The sequence below is a fragment of the Dromiciops gliroides genome, chromosome 4 (assembly GCF_019393635.1).
Source record: "Dromiciops gliroides isolate mDroGli1 chromosome 4, mDroGli1.pri, whole genome shotgun sequence".
In the NCBI taxonomy this organism is placed as follows: domain Eukaryota; kingdom Metazoa; phylum Chordata; class Mammalia; order Microbiotheria; family Microbiotheriidae; genus Dromiciops; species Dromiciops gliroides.
Window position 1 is genome coordinate 309,719,389 of NC_057864.1, and position 15,974 is coordinate 309,735,362.

Below are 15,974 nucleotides of genomic sequence, written 5' to 3' on the forward strand. Positions count from 1 at the left end.
CTGTACTTCAGAATGTCATATCTAACATATATCTAATATATTTCCCACCCTCTAACAAAATTTCAGGGGCAGCTAGGTGGCACGATGGATGAAGCACTGGCCCTGGACTCAGGAGGACCTGAGTTCAAATTTGGCCTCAGATACTTGATGCTCACTAGCTGTGTGACCCTGGGCAAGTCACTTAACCCCTCACTGCCTCACCCACCTCCCCACCCTCCCACACATACAAACAGAATTTCATACTTCCTTATATTTAACAAAGGCAGTGGTAATAGACTGACAACAAAAAGAGAAAACAGCTATAATATAATACTCAATCTGTACAAAGCAAGTCAAGATATGCAGCTCAAGCTCCATAGTCCAGGAGACAATGAAAGATAGACTAAAGGTCACTTTGTTACTGGTGAGTTGTTTCAGTTGTTTCTGACTCTTCATGACCATATTTGGGGGTTTCTTAGCAAAGATATTTAAAGTGGTTTGTCATTTCCTTCTCAGGCCCATTTTATACATGCTGACACTGGGCAAATAGGTCTAAGTGACTTTCCTAGGGTCCCACAGCTAGTAAGGATCTGAGGCCAGATATGCACTCAGAAAAATGAGTCTTTCCTGACTGCGAACTCTATTCCTTAATACCACACCTAGCTGCTCCTTAAAGGTCACTTAAGAGGATGGAAGTGTCATAAAGTGTGGAAGTGGATAAAGTACGGGCCCTGGATTCAGGAGAACCTGAGTTCAAATCTGGCCTCGGACACTTACAAACTGTGCGACCCTGGGCAAGTCACTTAACCCTCATGCTACCCCCTCCCAAAGTCACCTTCAGAGAAGCAGTTTGAGTATTCTCTGATTACTGCAAACACCGTAAAAAGTAAGGGTCCAGAAGATATAGAACAGAAGGGAGAAATTTTGTGGAATACATATCTAAACAATGAAGAACCAGGGTAAAATGTCCTCTTTTTATCAGGAGCAGTATTAATAATCACTACAGAAAGCTCTTCCTAAAATACTATTTTAACTGTGTTCAGGTAAGTCTAAAGAAACAAGGACCAGCAGGTTTTTCTATTATGTTCCTTTGCTTCAAACTCATTAAAGCAGTTTATTGATGTAATGCTAATAAAAACTCTGATATTAATAAACACTGCACTATTTCACATTTATAGGCTTCCTTTGCTCAGATTTTAAATCCATTCTAATTTTTAAGTATAAATTCATGACCTATGCAATGCTTAAAACAGCAACTTACCCCACCTTGACATTTGGCTCTATGCTTAACCTGGTTTAAGAAAATGATTTGTGTGGTCCCAAGTCTACTTTTTTATACATAATCATGTAAGATCTATGTTCCAATATACGTCTGAGAAGCCAAATGCACTGCTACTAAAAAGTTTCTAGGGTTTTATTTAGACTTACATATTGCTGAAGAGTATGACATGACATAAGGTCCCTATTGGCCCTATGCTTTCATAGCAAATAGAGAATAAAATTCTATATAAATAGTATTTAGGTCATAGACTCATATAATTCTAGAACTGACAGGAACTTGAAAGATCATGGTCACTTATTCCAAATCTCTCATTTTACCAGTAAGAAAACTGCTGCCAAAAGAGACTTGCCCAAAGTCACAAAGTCCAAGGCCTATTATAAATTTCGATCTCCTGACTCTCATTCAGTGATCTTTAACCATTATTACAAATGATGATTAAACCCAAGTGGAACAATTAGGTTTTGCTATGACAATATTGTAGAGAGAGCATTATACAGGGCATATTAGTGATTCCTATCACTAAAATTATAATCAAGTCAAGTAAGCTTTTGGACTTAAGCAACAAAAGTTTTCTAACTACAAGGGATGCAGTGCTACCACATTTATTTTCTCAGTCTTCTGGTAAACTGAACATAAATATTCACAAACTACAGATAATCCATAAACAACAAAGTTTATACTCTAATGTAGAAAAAAAGATAAGCACCAAGATTAAACAAGTTTTTAGGTAGAATACTGAATATACAAAGCAAACAAAAAGAAAAGTGTTGAACCTTATTTTCCTGTAAACTATAGAAAACAGATTTTATCCATCCTTTATCTGTAATGTAATCAATTTTCCAACTATGAGCCATAATTAGTAAATTAGCCATGGGTAGCATAAAGCAACAAGCACAATATTAGTAACTGGTTCAGAATCTTTCCTCTGCCTGGCTATGTAGAATAAACTGCTGTAAAACTTTGAAAAATTTTTTAAAATTAGATACAATGCCAGTGAAGGATCTGTTGCAGAGCCTGAAAATATTCTAGCTTGAATATTCATTAGCTATGTATATAATATTAAAAAAGTATCCCTCAAAGCACAGAAATAATAAGGCTGTCACATCCAACTTGCTTAAACTTTAACCTTTCCATTCCCCAGGCAACATGAACAAGGACAAAAATGGACAACACACCTACTTTGGTATGGCTACTACTACAGCTATCTTCCTAGTGACAGCTGTTTGTTCCCCAGAGTCACTAGCCTCAAAACATGTTCTTTGCTTCCTCATATCCACTATAGCTACCAAATCTAGCATATTCTTTTGTACTATTTTCCAACATTGTCCCCTTTTCACAGCCACTGCCACAAGCCTTTTCTGGATCCTTTGTCTTGCAATGCCTCCTAACCGAAATTAATATATAATATATAGTATACATATGTAAAATATATACTATGTAATATAGTATTATATAATATATAGTCCTTCCCACTCAATTCCAGGATACAACATTCAAAATATGTCTCAGGAAAATACATATTTTCACGACATTCCTGCCTCACAAAATATATCTCACAACTTCCTATTATCAGAAATTCAAACACTTCAGTTAGAAATTCAAGGTCCTCCAAAATAATTACCATACTGTTAAAATGAAATGGTAGCTAACCAAAGCTTAATGTGAACTCCTTCAGCATTTACTTAACAGAACTCATGGTAAATTTTGTAACTTGAAAAAAAATAAGTGATAAATTAGTACATAGTGATGAGAGAAGTACAATTAGGAAAGGATCCTGATTATCAGAAATGTTCCAAATGGTTTACCAGAATTCTTAGATCCACTGTGTCAGAGAGGTGAGTGCTACTAATACTGTAAAAGAGGGTTCTCTACTAGCTGCCTTGTTGATACTCCTCCAGCTTTAGATTTGTGATCTTGACATAATAGTACATAGAAAAAAGCGCTGGTTCAAAAGTCAGAGGACCTGGGTTCTAATCATATGACCATGGCTAAGTATTAAACTAATTCATTGGACCTCAATTATTCATCTGCAAAATGATGGATTTGAACTAGATGGCCTCTGATGACCCTCTTTCAATTCTTGTTCTGATTACCATAACCATAGTCAAGTCATTTATACCTCTGAGTCTACCAATTTCACATATTGTAAAGCAGTGGGTTTGTTTTGTTTTGTTTTACATTAACAAACAGTATAAAAGAATTATAATTACAACTAGATAAAATTCTCTAAGGATAGAAACCAAGTCAAATCTTTTACTTCTTCCTGTTCTGGCCTTTGCACGTAAAAGGCACTCAGTAAATATGAACTCATTGAATGGTGTAAATAAACTATTCTTTAATTTATAAGTCAAGTTACATAAAATATCCATGGAAATGACTTATTATTATGGAATTTTGTGTTAAATATAAGTTAAAATGTTGGCCATTAGCCATAAGACCTTAAGGATCTCCTTGTTGAAGTCACTATAGGACTTAATCCGAATCATTCTTGGCCCACAACTCACTTATGTAGACTTTTTTTTTTTTTCCTCCCTTCAATGCCTACTGAAATAAACTATTTTGGCAGCTAGGTGGGGTAGTAGAGCACTGGCCCAGGAGTCAGGAGGACCTGAGTTCAAATGTGATCTCAGACACTTTATACTTATAAACTGTGTGAATCTGGGCAAGTCACTTAACCCCAATTACCTTAAACATCCCGGGCCATTTCCAGTCATCCTGATGTTTATCTCACCACTGGACCCAGATGGCTCTGAAGTAGTGAGGCTGGTGACTCTGCACAGCCCTGCCACACTTAAATCCAATTCACTGCAAGTCATGACATCACCCTGATGTCATGGTCCTTCTTCGAGAATGAAGGGCAAACAATATTCTCTTGGGAGTTATAGCCAGGGTGACCAAAATAATTTCTCTCCTCTGAGATCTACAGCACTTGTCTATGATTTCAGTTAAATGAGTACTGCCCTAGGGGCAGCTAGATGGCACAGTGGATAGAGCACCACGCCCTGGAGTCAGAAGTACCCAAGTCAAATCTGGACTCAAACACTTACACTTACTAGCTGTGTGACCCTGGCAAGTCACTTACACCCAAATTTCCTCACTTTAAAAAAAAAAATCAGGAAATCAAAAATGAGGTACTGCCCTATGATGATATCTTACACTACTGCACTAAACTATTATCAAGCTTTCGTATTTATGCATTGTCTAAGTGTACTATTCTCCATGAGGGCAAGGGCTTAGTTAATCCTCTAACTCCCTAGCAAAATGCCCTGTATACTGAATTGCTGCTTCTACCAGAAGTCACTGAAGTATAATCTATGTTAAAAAAAAACAACACACAAATCTTAAGAGTATCCAACAGTTGCCATTCTTTAGCATATTTTATATTTTCTCTGTGTCTTAATAAAACACCTGCTGAATAATAGGTTAGAAATAAAAATCCCTTATATTCTTGTAGCCCTATATAAAAAACAGAAAAAGAGCTCATTACATACACCAACCAATTTGTAAATCAACCACTACATTTCCTGAAGAGAATTTTTCCTAACACTTGAAATTACAGAAATTTATTACAAAAAAATATGCTGCTGGGGGGCAGCTAGATGGTGCAGTGGATAGAGTACCAGCCCTGAGTCAGGGAGTACCTGAGTTCAAATCCGGCCTCAGACACTTAACACTAGCTGTGTGACCCTGTGCAAGTCACTTAACCCCAACTGTCTCACTTAAAAAAAAAAAAAGAAGAGAAAAAAATATGCTGCTACTATTTTCTTATTTCCCCCCATCACAAGATAACATATAAATAACAAAGTAGACAAATCTCCCAGAAAATATTCAGGGTTGAATGTGCTTAGAATCAAACCCTCAAATCCAACCTGTATTACATAGTTTTAGTCCTAAGGAAAAAAAAAGAATTTCATTATTTCTCAAAGAAAGTTGCCTAGGAGACAGACAACATGTCTGAAGAATAAAGATAGTACATATTTATTTCTTTCTTTATATAGGCAGTTAATTCCATCCTTATTAATGAACATTACACAAAATAGTTCATCTAAATAGTCCACACAGTGAAAGAATGATAAGCAGAACAGATCAGTACATTTTTCCTTCCTCGTGGGTCTTGGTCTACCCCACCCCCCCCCCCACCTTGATGCTGCAAAGTAGACTTTCTGCCTGATTCCTCCTCTCACCATGGTCCTGACCCAAACAGCTCCAACATGCTCCCCAGGGATGTATTCGGAACAGAAACAAAAGCTATTTCTGGATCCATTCCCTACCAAGCATATATTGCTACCTATGGCCATTTTATGCTATAGTGCTAGCCACTCCGTAGAAACAAGGATCTCCTTAAAGGAGAAGATGCTACTCTCCTGCCAATACTGCTTCAAGTTTTGAGGGTTGTGAATTAATCTTACAAACAAGGTATAAATACAAGCAGCAAAATGAACAGGAGTATGACTTAAGAAAAAAGATTTTCCAGGCTAGGTCTTGGAGATTAACCACAGGGACGTTGAACAAAAAAATAGTTAGGCTCTCACAACTAGTTTAAAACACTAATTACACCAGAGGGCAGCTAGGTGGCGCAGTGGACAAACCATTGGCCCTGGATTCAGGAGGACCCAAGTTCAAATCTGTACTCAGACACTTGACACTTACTAGCTGTGTGAACCTGGACAAGTTACTTAACCCTCATTGCTCTACCAAAAAAAGAGAGAGAAATTAATTACACCAAGAGAAAGAAAGGCATGGGGATCCTGTTTCTGATGCTTACTAGTTGAGCAGCCATAGACAAATCACATAACCTCTTTAAATCTAAAGGCAGGAGCAGCTAGGTGGCAAAGTGGATTCAGGAGGACCCGAGTTCAAATCCTGCTTCAAATGCTTGACACTAGCTGTGTGACCCTGGGCAAGTCATTTAAACCCCACTGCCCCAACACCACCCCCCAACAAATCTAAAGGCAAATCTCTAGATATAGATGACTTGATGTCTGCATAGATCGAAGGACTTTACACATACAATCACATCTACTTATGTACTGACAAAGAAACCAATCCACTTACTGATGTACTGACATACTATGAATGAGGTTTGAGAGACCTTAACAAATTACCTAAAGAAAGACCATTTTCTATTGTTATTAGAAAACAGTCAGGATGTCGATTTTACTGTTTCTGAAAATCTTCTCTAACTATAGTTAACCTATCATTAGGATATTCTAGTATCAAGGGCAAAACACTCTGCCAATACCAGTTTGCATGACTGATCTGATCCCTCCAAAAATGTTTAGACCTGAAATAAAAATATTCACAACTAAGTAACCAGACATTTTACAAACTCAACAAAATAAAAACTTTAATAAAACCAGACTGATAGTCTCTCTTCTAGATAAAATTTCCAAACACTTTTATGTATCAAAATGGCTATCTAATATTATGGATTACCCAATTTCTTTTCCTTTTTGGGGGGGGGGGGTGAGGCAATTGGGGTTAAGTGACCTGCCCAGGGTCACACAGCTAGTAAGTGTCAAGTGTCTGAGGCCAAATTTGAACTCAGGTCCTCCTGAATCCAAGGTAGGTGCTCTATCCACTGAGCCACCTAGCTGCCCCAATTACCCAATTTCTTAACAGTAAGCTTACGCTTTTAATGCTACAAAAGCAAGTATCATCAATTCATCTGTTAATTAAGGGTGATTTTGTGAGATAGTGTCTAGGGTTTCTTTCAATTCTAATAATTCTCTGACTTTATTTGAACTACATGGAAAGCAAAAGGCAGATCAAGAATACCGATGAAAGGCTCACTAGAAAGCTTTATCCAATGTCTCTGAAGCTGGAAGCATTAGTATGATTACTTAGGAAGGAGGTATCAAAAGAGGAATAGAAAAATGTGCAAACATAGCCTTTTAAAAAAGGAAAAGGGGACTACAATGTCAAATGCTTTCTACAAAAATATTCCTTATAAATCTGCTGTTTGATTATAAAATATCTTAATTTTGTGAGTCATAAAATTTTCAAATAGAAGAAAACAGTGGCTCAGCAGAGAATCCAAATTACTTTATATTTGTCTCTGAATATGGAGGAAAGGCAAATTTTACCTTTTACATTACATTTTACTTGGATAAATATTAAAATTAGCTGGTACTCCTAACCATAAGGGAGAAAAATATGTTATGGGGAAGAAGTATACTTCAAATGACCCTCAAAACAGGGTAAATAACACATTTAAATACATTTAAAGCCAAAGATAATAATTTTCTGTGGTTATTGGCCATAATTAATTCTGTCAACAACCAACACAATTGTTATAAAAGATGAAAATGATTACCAAATGGAATAACACCCTTTTCCAGACATGTCTAAATCATACAGGTATTTTTAATCAATTTGCCACTGATTATTGGTTTAACTATTTTTTTGCTTAACTTTTTTTTTAGTTTATTTTTAACAAGATCACATCAGTGGCAAATGTAATTTGGTCAGAAGCAGATCATGTGAGGGTTCATGGCAAAGTATCTGTCAGAACTCTATCTAATGAAGCTATTTCCTAATTGATTCTCCAGCCTTTACAATGCTCTAAATTTAAAACACGGTCAAATACAGGCTCTCAGGAATTTTGCCTTATCTTATATCTCCCATCCAAATACAGAGATAGGAAATTCTATAATCATTACATTAAAACTCCAAAGGACCTTAGAGATAGGTCATTTATTCAAACGCATTTTATTTTATAAATGAGGAAACTTGAGTCTTAGGAAGGTTGAGAACTTCCTCAAAGCACAAGTTAATAGAACCAAAATTACAACCCAGGCCCTCTGATTCCAAATTCCAGCACGTGTGTGTGTGCGCACGCTCGCACTTGTGCATACTGCTTATGAACACAGGAAAAAATACAGAATACTGACTAAAGCTTCATGAAATATGATTTAGTTCATAATTTGTTAAACGTATTTTTAAAATCAAATTTGATGGTTACATATCTTAGGTAGTAGGAAAAAACTTACCAGTTTAACAGCCTCCTGAGCTGCTTCTTTTGTACAGAAAGTTACAAAAGCATATCCTCTATTTAGACCAGTCAGGGGATCCATCATTAAGCGCAAATCCCAAATAGGTCCAGCTTTTTCAAATAGTGGAACAAGTTCATCTTCAAATAGATCTCTTGGAATCTTTCCCACAAATATCTATAAACATACATATGCAGTAAGAATTTACAAATATACTTTATGAATCAGTTCTATGGTTCTTAAAACACAAAAGGTTTCTCTTTACCTCTGTGCCCACAGAGGGCTGTTGTCCTGAATATACTGAATCTGGGAGGGGGTCCTCCATACTTCCTCTGTCCGGTGGTCACATCAAGTGTGTAGCTTGTCCTTTCCAAGAGTGCCTTAAAAAAATTCAACTTAATTTTAAATCCTGAATTTGCTTAAATTTTGTTTTCACAGGGTAACATTAACCCCAATTAGATGCCTATCACTATAAACAGCATCATAAATCTTTTTTAATTACCTGATCTTTATTTCATAGGATCACATATTTAAAGCTGGAAGAGATCTTCAGGGATCATCTAGTCCATATAACCCATCATTTTGCAGATGAGGAAAGAGAACAGATTAAGTGATTTGTAAAACGGGCATTAAGTAGCCCAAGCAGGATTTATACCTAAGCAGGTCCTCTAACTCCAGACCTAATATTCTACCACACCAAACTATATAACCTTATACTAAAGACATGGAGCCCATAAAATTAAAACAGGTGGTTTTAACTATTAATTCTATTTACTTCAATTAGCACATCAAGCAAATTGCTTGGAAAAGATACTGAATGAAAAAGTTGGAACATCTTAGAGATCTCTCTGATCCTGGGCTTGGTCTCGTTTTTGCCTAGAATTAAGTCCAAAAATATACGAAGCATCCACCTGTTTAGAACAGTTTCATCCTGCCTAGAAGGGATAGATTAATTTATCTCTCAGTCCCAATCTTCATGATAACCGGCAACAAGCAAGAACTATTATGACTACTGGTTATATCCTACCATACTGGCACTTCCCGGGTTTCCTTCCATAAAATATAATCTCAATACTTTTCGAACGATTTTGAAATATATCACTGATCCAAGTTTTAAAGCATTGAAATACACACTGCACAGAAAAGCTTGAGTTACTATAAATTTACCCAAATTTACAGTATTTTCAACAACTTCAAACACTTTCTAGAATAGGTCTAAAATAGCATTCTGGAAAGTGTACTTGATACATTATTTTAGGTATTACTTATGTGACCAGTGTAAACTGTGAAATTACCTAAGACATCAATTTTCCAATCCTAAAAATATTAGAAAGCTTCTCTAAGTAACAAGCAAACACTATCCAGAAGACATGAAAAAGTCATTTCTTTTCTTCTATTTAAAATTAGTTCATAATACTATCCAATGATTTAGAGGTTTTTAATACACAAAAACATTCATTAACTTTATTCATAAGATTTAGTCAAAACACACATTTGTTCCAATATACTTAGTTCCTTAGTTTCCAAAGTTTAAATATCTCAAGACCAAAGGTTTAGGTCTATAATTATTATCTGTAGCTTTATTCTTTATAGTGAGGATTGTTTTTGGTGTTATTTCTCTTCATGGAAATTGCTCAAATAACTGTGCAATTACTACCTAAGATATATTCTGTAAAACTTAAAAAGTAACATGGAACTTTAATGAGATGCAGAAAAAAGGGCAAATCATTTGTGTGCATGGTTCACCTTGCATCCGAAGTTTCTTCCTAGCCTAGAATGCATAATACTGAAGTAGTTTTGAATTCATCAGATTTTGAGACACTATCACAGAAATCAAGAAATTCAAAGATGCTTTTATTTCCCTCCTTGAAGAAAAACTGTTGATCAGTACAGATAAAAACTTTACACCAACTTTTATGGATCAAACTATTATAGGTGCTTTCGGGAAAGACCTCTAATTATAATCAAATACTATGTCAAAACAACATATTCTCCATTTCCTTTCCTTCAGAGGAATTCAATGGACTATTAAAACCTAGCATATTCCAAGAAGGAAACACTAAATTTTCAAGATATGGCCCTATACACAACTGATTAGGAAATATGGGTTTAGTAACATCACAATTTCATTGTAAATTTAGAGAAAATCATTTTTTATAGCTTGAATTACATACATTAAGTCGCACAATTCAAAGCCATGGTTTGACAGTTTATAAACATACCAATACAAAAGTATATTGAGACTTTTCTAAAAATAGATTCACTTACATATGTCTATTTTAAGTCAATAAACTTCAAGGACTAATAATGTTACAGTATTTCAGAGATCGCCTTTGGTATCTGGCTAAATATCACCTCCTCTCCCATTTCCAACAATATCCTATATCCATTCTCTCAAGCCTACATCTAACCTCTCCTATTACCTACATGCCCTAATTCCTTTTTTTCCCTCCTATTTTTGTCAGCCCCCTATCAGTAATTCTTAAATCTGTGATGTAAAAGATTTTAAATCTGTTCTTAGGTTCCAAAATAATGGATCACTTTATAGCTAAAGTGGATGGACTTGGGGGTAAAAGGGATGTGCTTCCAAATACCTTCATTATTACATTGTCTAGGCTAAGGAAAAGGGGGAGGGGGAAGATTCTAAACACCTGCTTAAACATATAAGACATCAGAGCATCAAGGAGAGAATCCATGCACATCAGGCATATACTTTCCTACAGTCTATGGGGGTTAGTCCTTTCCCCCTTCCTCATTTGTTGTAAAATAACCAACTGGTCAAATCTTAATTGCATTCTAGAAATTGTAAGTTTACATATTCTTATCAAGTCAGGAATTTTCAAGTAGTTAACAAGAATACAAAAAAGACTATGGAAATAAGTATGTAATTTACAACCCAAGCATCAGAGGGTAAAAAGTATTATTCATAAATATTTCTTACAAATTTGCCCTTGACATTCAAATTAAACACTCCATATGTAGAAAGGCTAAGGAAGTTTTCCCAACCATGACCTAAGCCATTTAAAGAAAAATTCACAATTATCCTATCAACTTTCCTTAACTCATTTGTCAGGGAAAAAAATTTAAAGGCACACACACTTAATTTTTGCCTCATCTGGTCCTTTGCTAGAATCGGCCACTTTGGTCCCCTGTTTTTCTCTCTGGCCTATATGTCTTCATGACTCCACATAAAAAGGCACTTTTTGTCTGGTAAAAAAAACAAAACAAAACTTAAAAACTACTACTCCCAGTCAAGTTTAATTAGAAACTGCTCTATTCAGTTTCATTATAAAAATTCCACAAGAGAATTCAAACTTGTTTTGTCATTCACAAAGGTAGCAAGCAGTAGTATAAATTTGTCAACATTACCTGAACATGTGAAGAGATCACTGTCTTTAAACTGTTGAAGTACTGCTAATGCTCCGTCTTTCATTAAATTCTTGTTTAAAGCTTCAATAGCTCTTTCATCTAGATCACTGTGTGCAACTAAACCTAGGAAGAGAAAAATGTTTCTAATAGTAATTACCTTATAATGCATATTTTTTTCCAGGATATTTTAAGGGGAAATTTTGATTATTTTACATAAAACTTCATCCAATAACAATCTCCCTTAAAATAACATGCTTCATGGGTAAGTCTAGTCTCAAAACCTCAATATTGCTACAGTATTGATCCTGGCCTTATAAAAACTAAAAATCAATCTATGCAAGAGATATTCCAATTGAAACTCAACTCAATCCAATTGCTATATAAAAAACAAGGACCATCACCAAATACATTAAGCAAATCTAAAGCTACTCAAAATTACTTAACAAGAAAGCACCCTAGTTGGAAAACATCACCAAAAACATCACCTGCTCCCCACCAGTAACAGCTGTTGCTATTGTTTTATACAAGCTCTAACTGGACCCCCCAGCCAGCCGGCCTACCTGGTCTATACCCTCCCCTCTATAACTTTAAGGGCATTTAGCCTCAGGCCTAATTTCAAGTTCAAAATAGAAAAATTATCAAAATCAAAACTGCAGTCCCCATACTAATTGGAAACCACAAAAAGTTGCTCTTTTAGTTTAATTCCAGAAGTCCAATAGATAAATTTCATATATGATTTTGCAAGTTGTGTCTTACCTGCAACGTAAATTTCATCTAGTTTTGTCCAGCAACTTTCTGTGGTAAACCAGCATCAAGCAATGTCTGGAAATGCTCAGAATGGGTAACTGCAGAAGAAGTATCCATGGGCTCTTCAGTACCATTCCCATTAACATGTTCAGTAGCCATGTTTCCAGAGATCTGTTCAAATGCAATAGGCAAAATTAACCTACATTCTCAGAAAGGGACATAGATGACAATAGTGGAGTCTCAGTCTGTCCTCTGTCTATCACTTATTACAATAGCCAGACAGCAACTACTGTGAAAGACACTAGTGCCTGACAACTGACTTGAGTTATGGGGCAGAAAAATAAAATCACTGTTTTACTCGGAGCACCACCCCTGAACTCACCTAACACATTAACTAGAAAAGAGTATCTTACAAACACTGGCAGGCATGCCACCTGCAGCTGCGCTGCTCAGTTGCTCAAGTAAAAGATGTGTGGAGAAGTGGCAAAAGATAAAGACGCTGAGATAAAGTCTTCCACCTCTAGAGTAAAGCTCCAAACTGCACACTTTTTCCCGCCTGCCGCTTTGAATCGGTAACAAGCAAAAGGAACAAAGCGCTCAGATAACAGCCCCCCCAACTCCCCAGGCCCGCACCCATCCCCCCAGCTCCTCACCCAGATCGGAGAGGCTCTACCACCACGGCCGCAGGAGCCCATTAGAAACACGTGCTCCGCGCCTTCAAATGTCCTACAACTTCCTCCAACGTCTCTACACGGAGCCCCAAGGCCACATTGGCAAAGGCCACACCAGATTCCAACAGCACCCTTCACAACCAAGATAGCCCCCAAGGTAGCACCAACCTCGCCGCCCCCCCCCACCCCCCCACGGCGGCAGGAGACGACTCCAGGCCACGGCCTTCTCCCTCTCCTCCCCACGCTTCCCCTCCCCCCTCCACCAAGCACCACCATCTCCGCCGTGGACACATGGCTCTCCCCGGGGCGGCTCGGCACTATCTCTCGTCCCGTTCTCAAGCTCGCAGCGCTCCGGCCCCTCAAATACGTGACCCACAGCACGTATACAACTCCCCCACACCCTCGACCGGTGCAATGACTCTGCAGCTCTGGGGCAACCCCCTCCCGCAACGGGGCAGAGCGGCGGGAGCAGGAGCCGGCAGTGAGGGAATTCCCCGGGCGGCCCAGCTCCCCCCACCTGCCCCGCAGACTACTCCCCGAGCCCGAACCGCCTACAGCTCGGCCACCCGGCCTGCCTGCGGGCCCAGCGCCCCCCTCCCCCAGCACGAACCAGACCCACAGCACCAGCCACGACAGCAACCAACTCGGGCACCGCTGCCGCCCGCAGTCGGCACGGGGCACTTGCTAGCACCGAGGCAGGCGCCTCCTCCCTCCGGCGCTGCAGACAAAGCCCGGGCAACAGTAGCACATGGGCGAAGAGAAGAAGCGGAGGCGGCGCCAAGGGCCGAGGCCTAGTCCTAGGCAGCACCAGCAGCCAACGTGCTTCTCTCCCCCTTGGAATCCATTTTCCAGAAAGCCGGTTTCTCCCTCCCCGCGCCGCCCTCTCCTTCCTTCCCTCTCCCCCCCCCCACCATGTCGCCGCGCCTTGGAGCTCAATGTTTCCCCTCCCAGCCCGGCAGGGCCCCGTGGTCGTTACCTCCCCGTTGGGCTGCCGCGGGTAAATCCTGTCCGAGGGGATCGGGTTGCGGGACTCGCGTGCTCGCTGCTCCCTGTGTCCGGCGCGAGTGGAGCTGTTGTAAAATGGCGGCCGAAGCTCACGCCGCTGGCAGCAAACCCGATCCAGTTCCACTCGCCTCCGAGCGCGCTCCCGGTGCGCGCGCGCTTCCGCGTGACCCCCCCCCTCCCTCGCACGGCCGCTTTCCCCTCTCACACACAACCCCTGCCTTCCTCCTCCCCCCCCCCTCCCCACCATCCCTAGCTCCCTCCTCTGCCTTTCCCACCCAGCTAGACTCTCTCACCCTCTCCAATCAATACTACCGCCCGAGCTCTCAGACTCCACGAAACGACCTGACCTCCTCTTTTGCCTTCTTTTCCTCCCTGTCCCCCCACTAGCCCCCTTTCCTCCCCGTGAGGGTTGCTGCCCCTCTCTTCTCTCTCGCGCGCTGACGTGAGACGGCGGACGACTACGGCGGGGTCGCGCGCTCCGCGAAGCTCCGCCCCCGCCCCAGCCACACTTCCTCTGCCCCCCCCCTCCACTAGGATGGGGGGCCGGTGCTCAAGATCCCCGCCGCATTCCGCCTCGAGCGGGCACGAAGGGGGCAGAGCTAGTGGAATGCGAGTCCCGCCCCTTCCCCTCTCGGCTCCCTCCTCCTCTCCCCCCCACCCCCCAGCCTCCTGGCTAGGCTGGGTGGGGGCGGGCCGGCCGGGCGTGTCCCACCTCGTTCTCCATTGTCAGGAGACAGACATCTCCCTACCCCACCCCCACTCCAGCACACATGCCACCGCCAGTAATCTCCCACCCACGCAGACCCCCTCATCCCCCAGTCTGGGAGCAGCGGGAGGAGGGAGAGGGCGGGGGGGGGGGGGTCACCCTCGGAACGCTGTCCTTCCCCTAGAACACCCACCGGCCGTGAGCGCGGAGCCCCAACCGCCAGCGCCTCCGCCGCCGCCGCCGCCGCCCGTTCGCTCTCCCTCGGCTCACTCGGGAAGCTGCCGGCGCACGTGTCCCCCGGGGCGGGGCGAGGCGAGGGAGACAATGGGACTGCGGGGGGGGAGGGGACAAGCGAGGGAGGCGGCGAAAATGGGAGACACGCGGCGGGGCCGGGACCGCGGGAGTACAACGGGGGAGGGGGGGACTGCCCCATGCTCTGAACTGCCGATCGGGACGCGCACCGACACGGAAGGCGGGAGTAACCTCGGGTGCCCACGCGCGCCCAACCCCTCGGGCTCCGGGGTGGCGGCGCTCGAGGCTTGCCTTTGCTTTAGGGAGCGAGTGGGTGCAGGCTGGGAAGGTCGTCCTGCATGCGGACACTTGCAAGCAAGCAGTCCCCGCGCCCGCTCGCTCTCCCCGCCGTCCCTCCTTGGGGAAAAAGGCCCGATTTGGAAGCGAAACCCTCCCCTCGCGGCGAAGGGTTGTGCAATCGTTTCGATTTCTGCCCCGCTTGGAAACCCTCCAGATCGTCCTCGTGGGATACTGTCTGCACAACTCGAAGCAAATTCCCGCACGGGTCTGAGCAACTTGGAAGAAAACCACTTCTTTCCGAAAACTTTTGGCTGCCTAGTTATTATCATTTGAAATGGCATGTAACCCTTTACTGGCTACAAAGGATTCTAGACAAAGACACCTTTTATTTTGCTGCCTTGTTAAGGTCGTCTTCCCTAGAAAGCTACCCCCCGAGTAAAAGATACCCATTGTCCCAGGGTTGAAACATCCAGCTTTTTAAAGAGTGAGTCTTGGTTTCAAACAAAAGTATATTAAATTGACTTCCCGGGAAAAAAACAAAAACAAAACAACATTTTTTTGTGGTCACCATCGAGTTCATCGTTTAGGAGGAAAGGGTTCTATATGTCCATTTAAAAAATGATCATTAGTTATATAACAGTCTGAAAATAACATGATCGCACCAAAATATTAAATGTTTTACTGAGCATGTA

The 15,974-nt window shown here is 41.1% G+C and overlaps 1 protein-coding gene across 1 annotated transcript in view; it reads right to left on the minus strand.

Moving 5' to 3' along the window:
* Positions 1–15,031, minus strand: part of LOC122753185 (synaptotagmin binding cytoplasmic RNA interacting protein) — a 31,315-nt gene extending 16,284 nt beyond the window's left edge. Inside the window, 10 exon segments of the mRNA XM_044000367.1 lie at positions 8,254–8,430; positions 8,519–8,563; positions 8,565–8,633; positions 11,349–11,417; positions 11,419–11,460; positions 11,623–11,634; positions 11,636–11,745; positions 12,379–12,406; positions 12,409–12,540; positions 14,945–15,031. Coding sequence (XP_043856302.1) covers positions 8,254–8,430; positions 8,519–8,563; positions 8,565–8,633; positions 11,349–11,417; positions 11,419–11,460; positions 11,623–11,634; positions 11,636–11,745; positions 12,379–12,406; positions 12,409–12,528 — 672 coding nt within the window. The 5' untranslated portion in view covers positions 12,529–12,540; positions 14,945–15,031.
* Between the last annotated feature and the right edge of the window lie 943 nt (positions 15,032–15,974).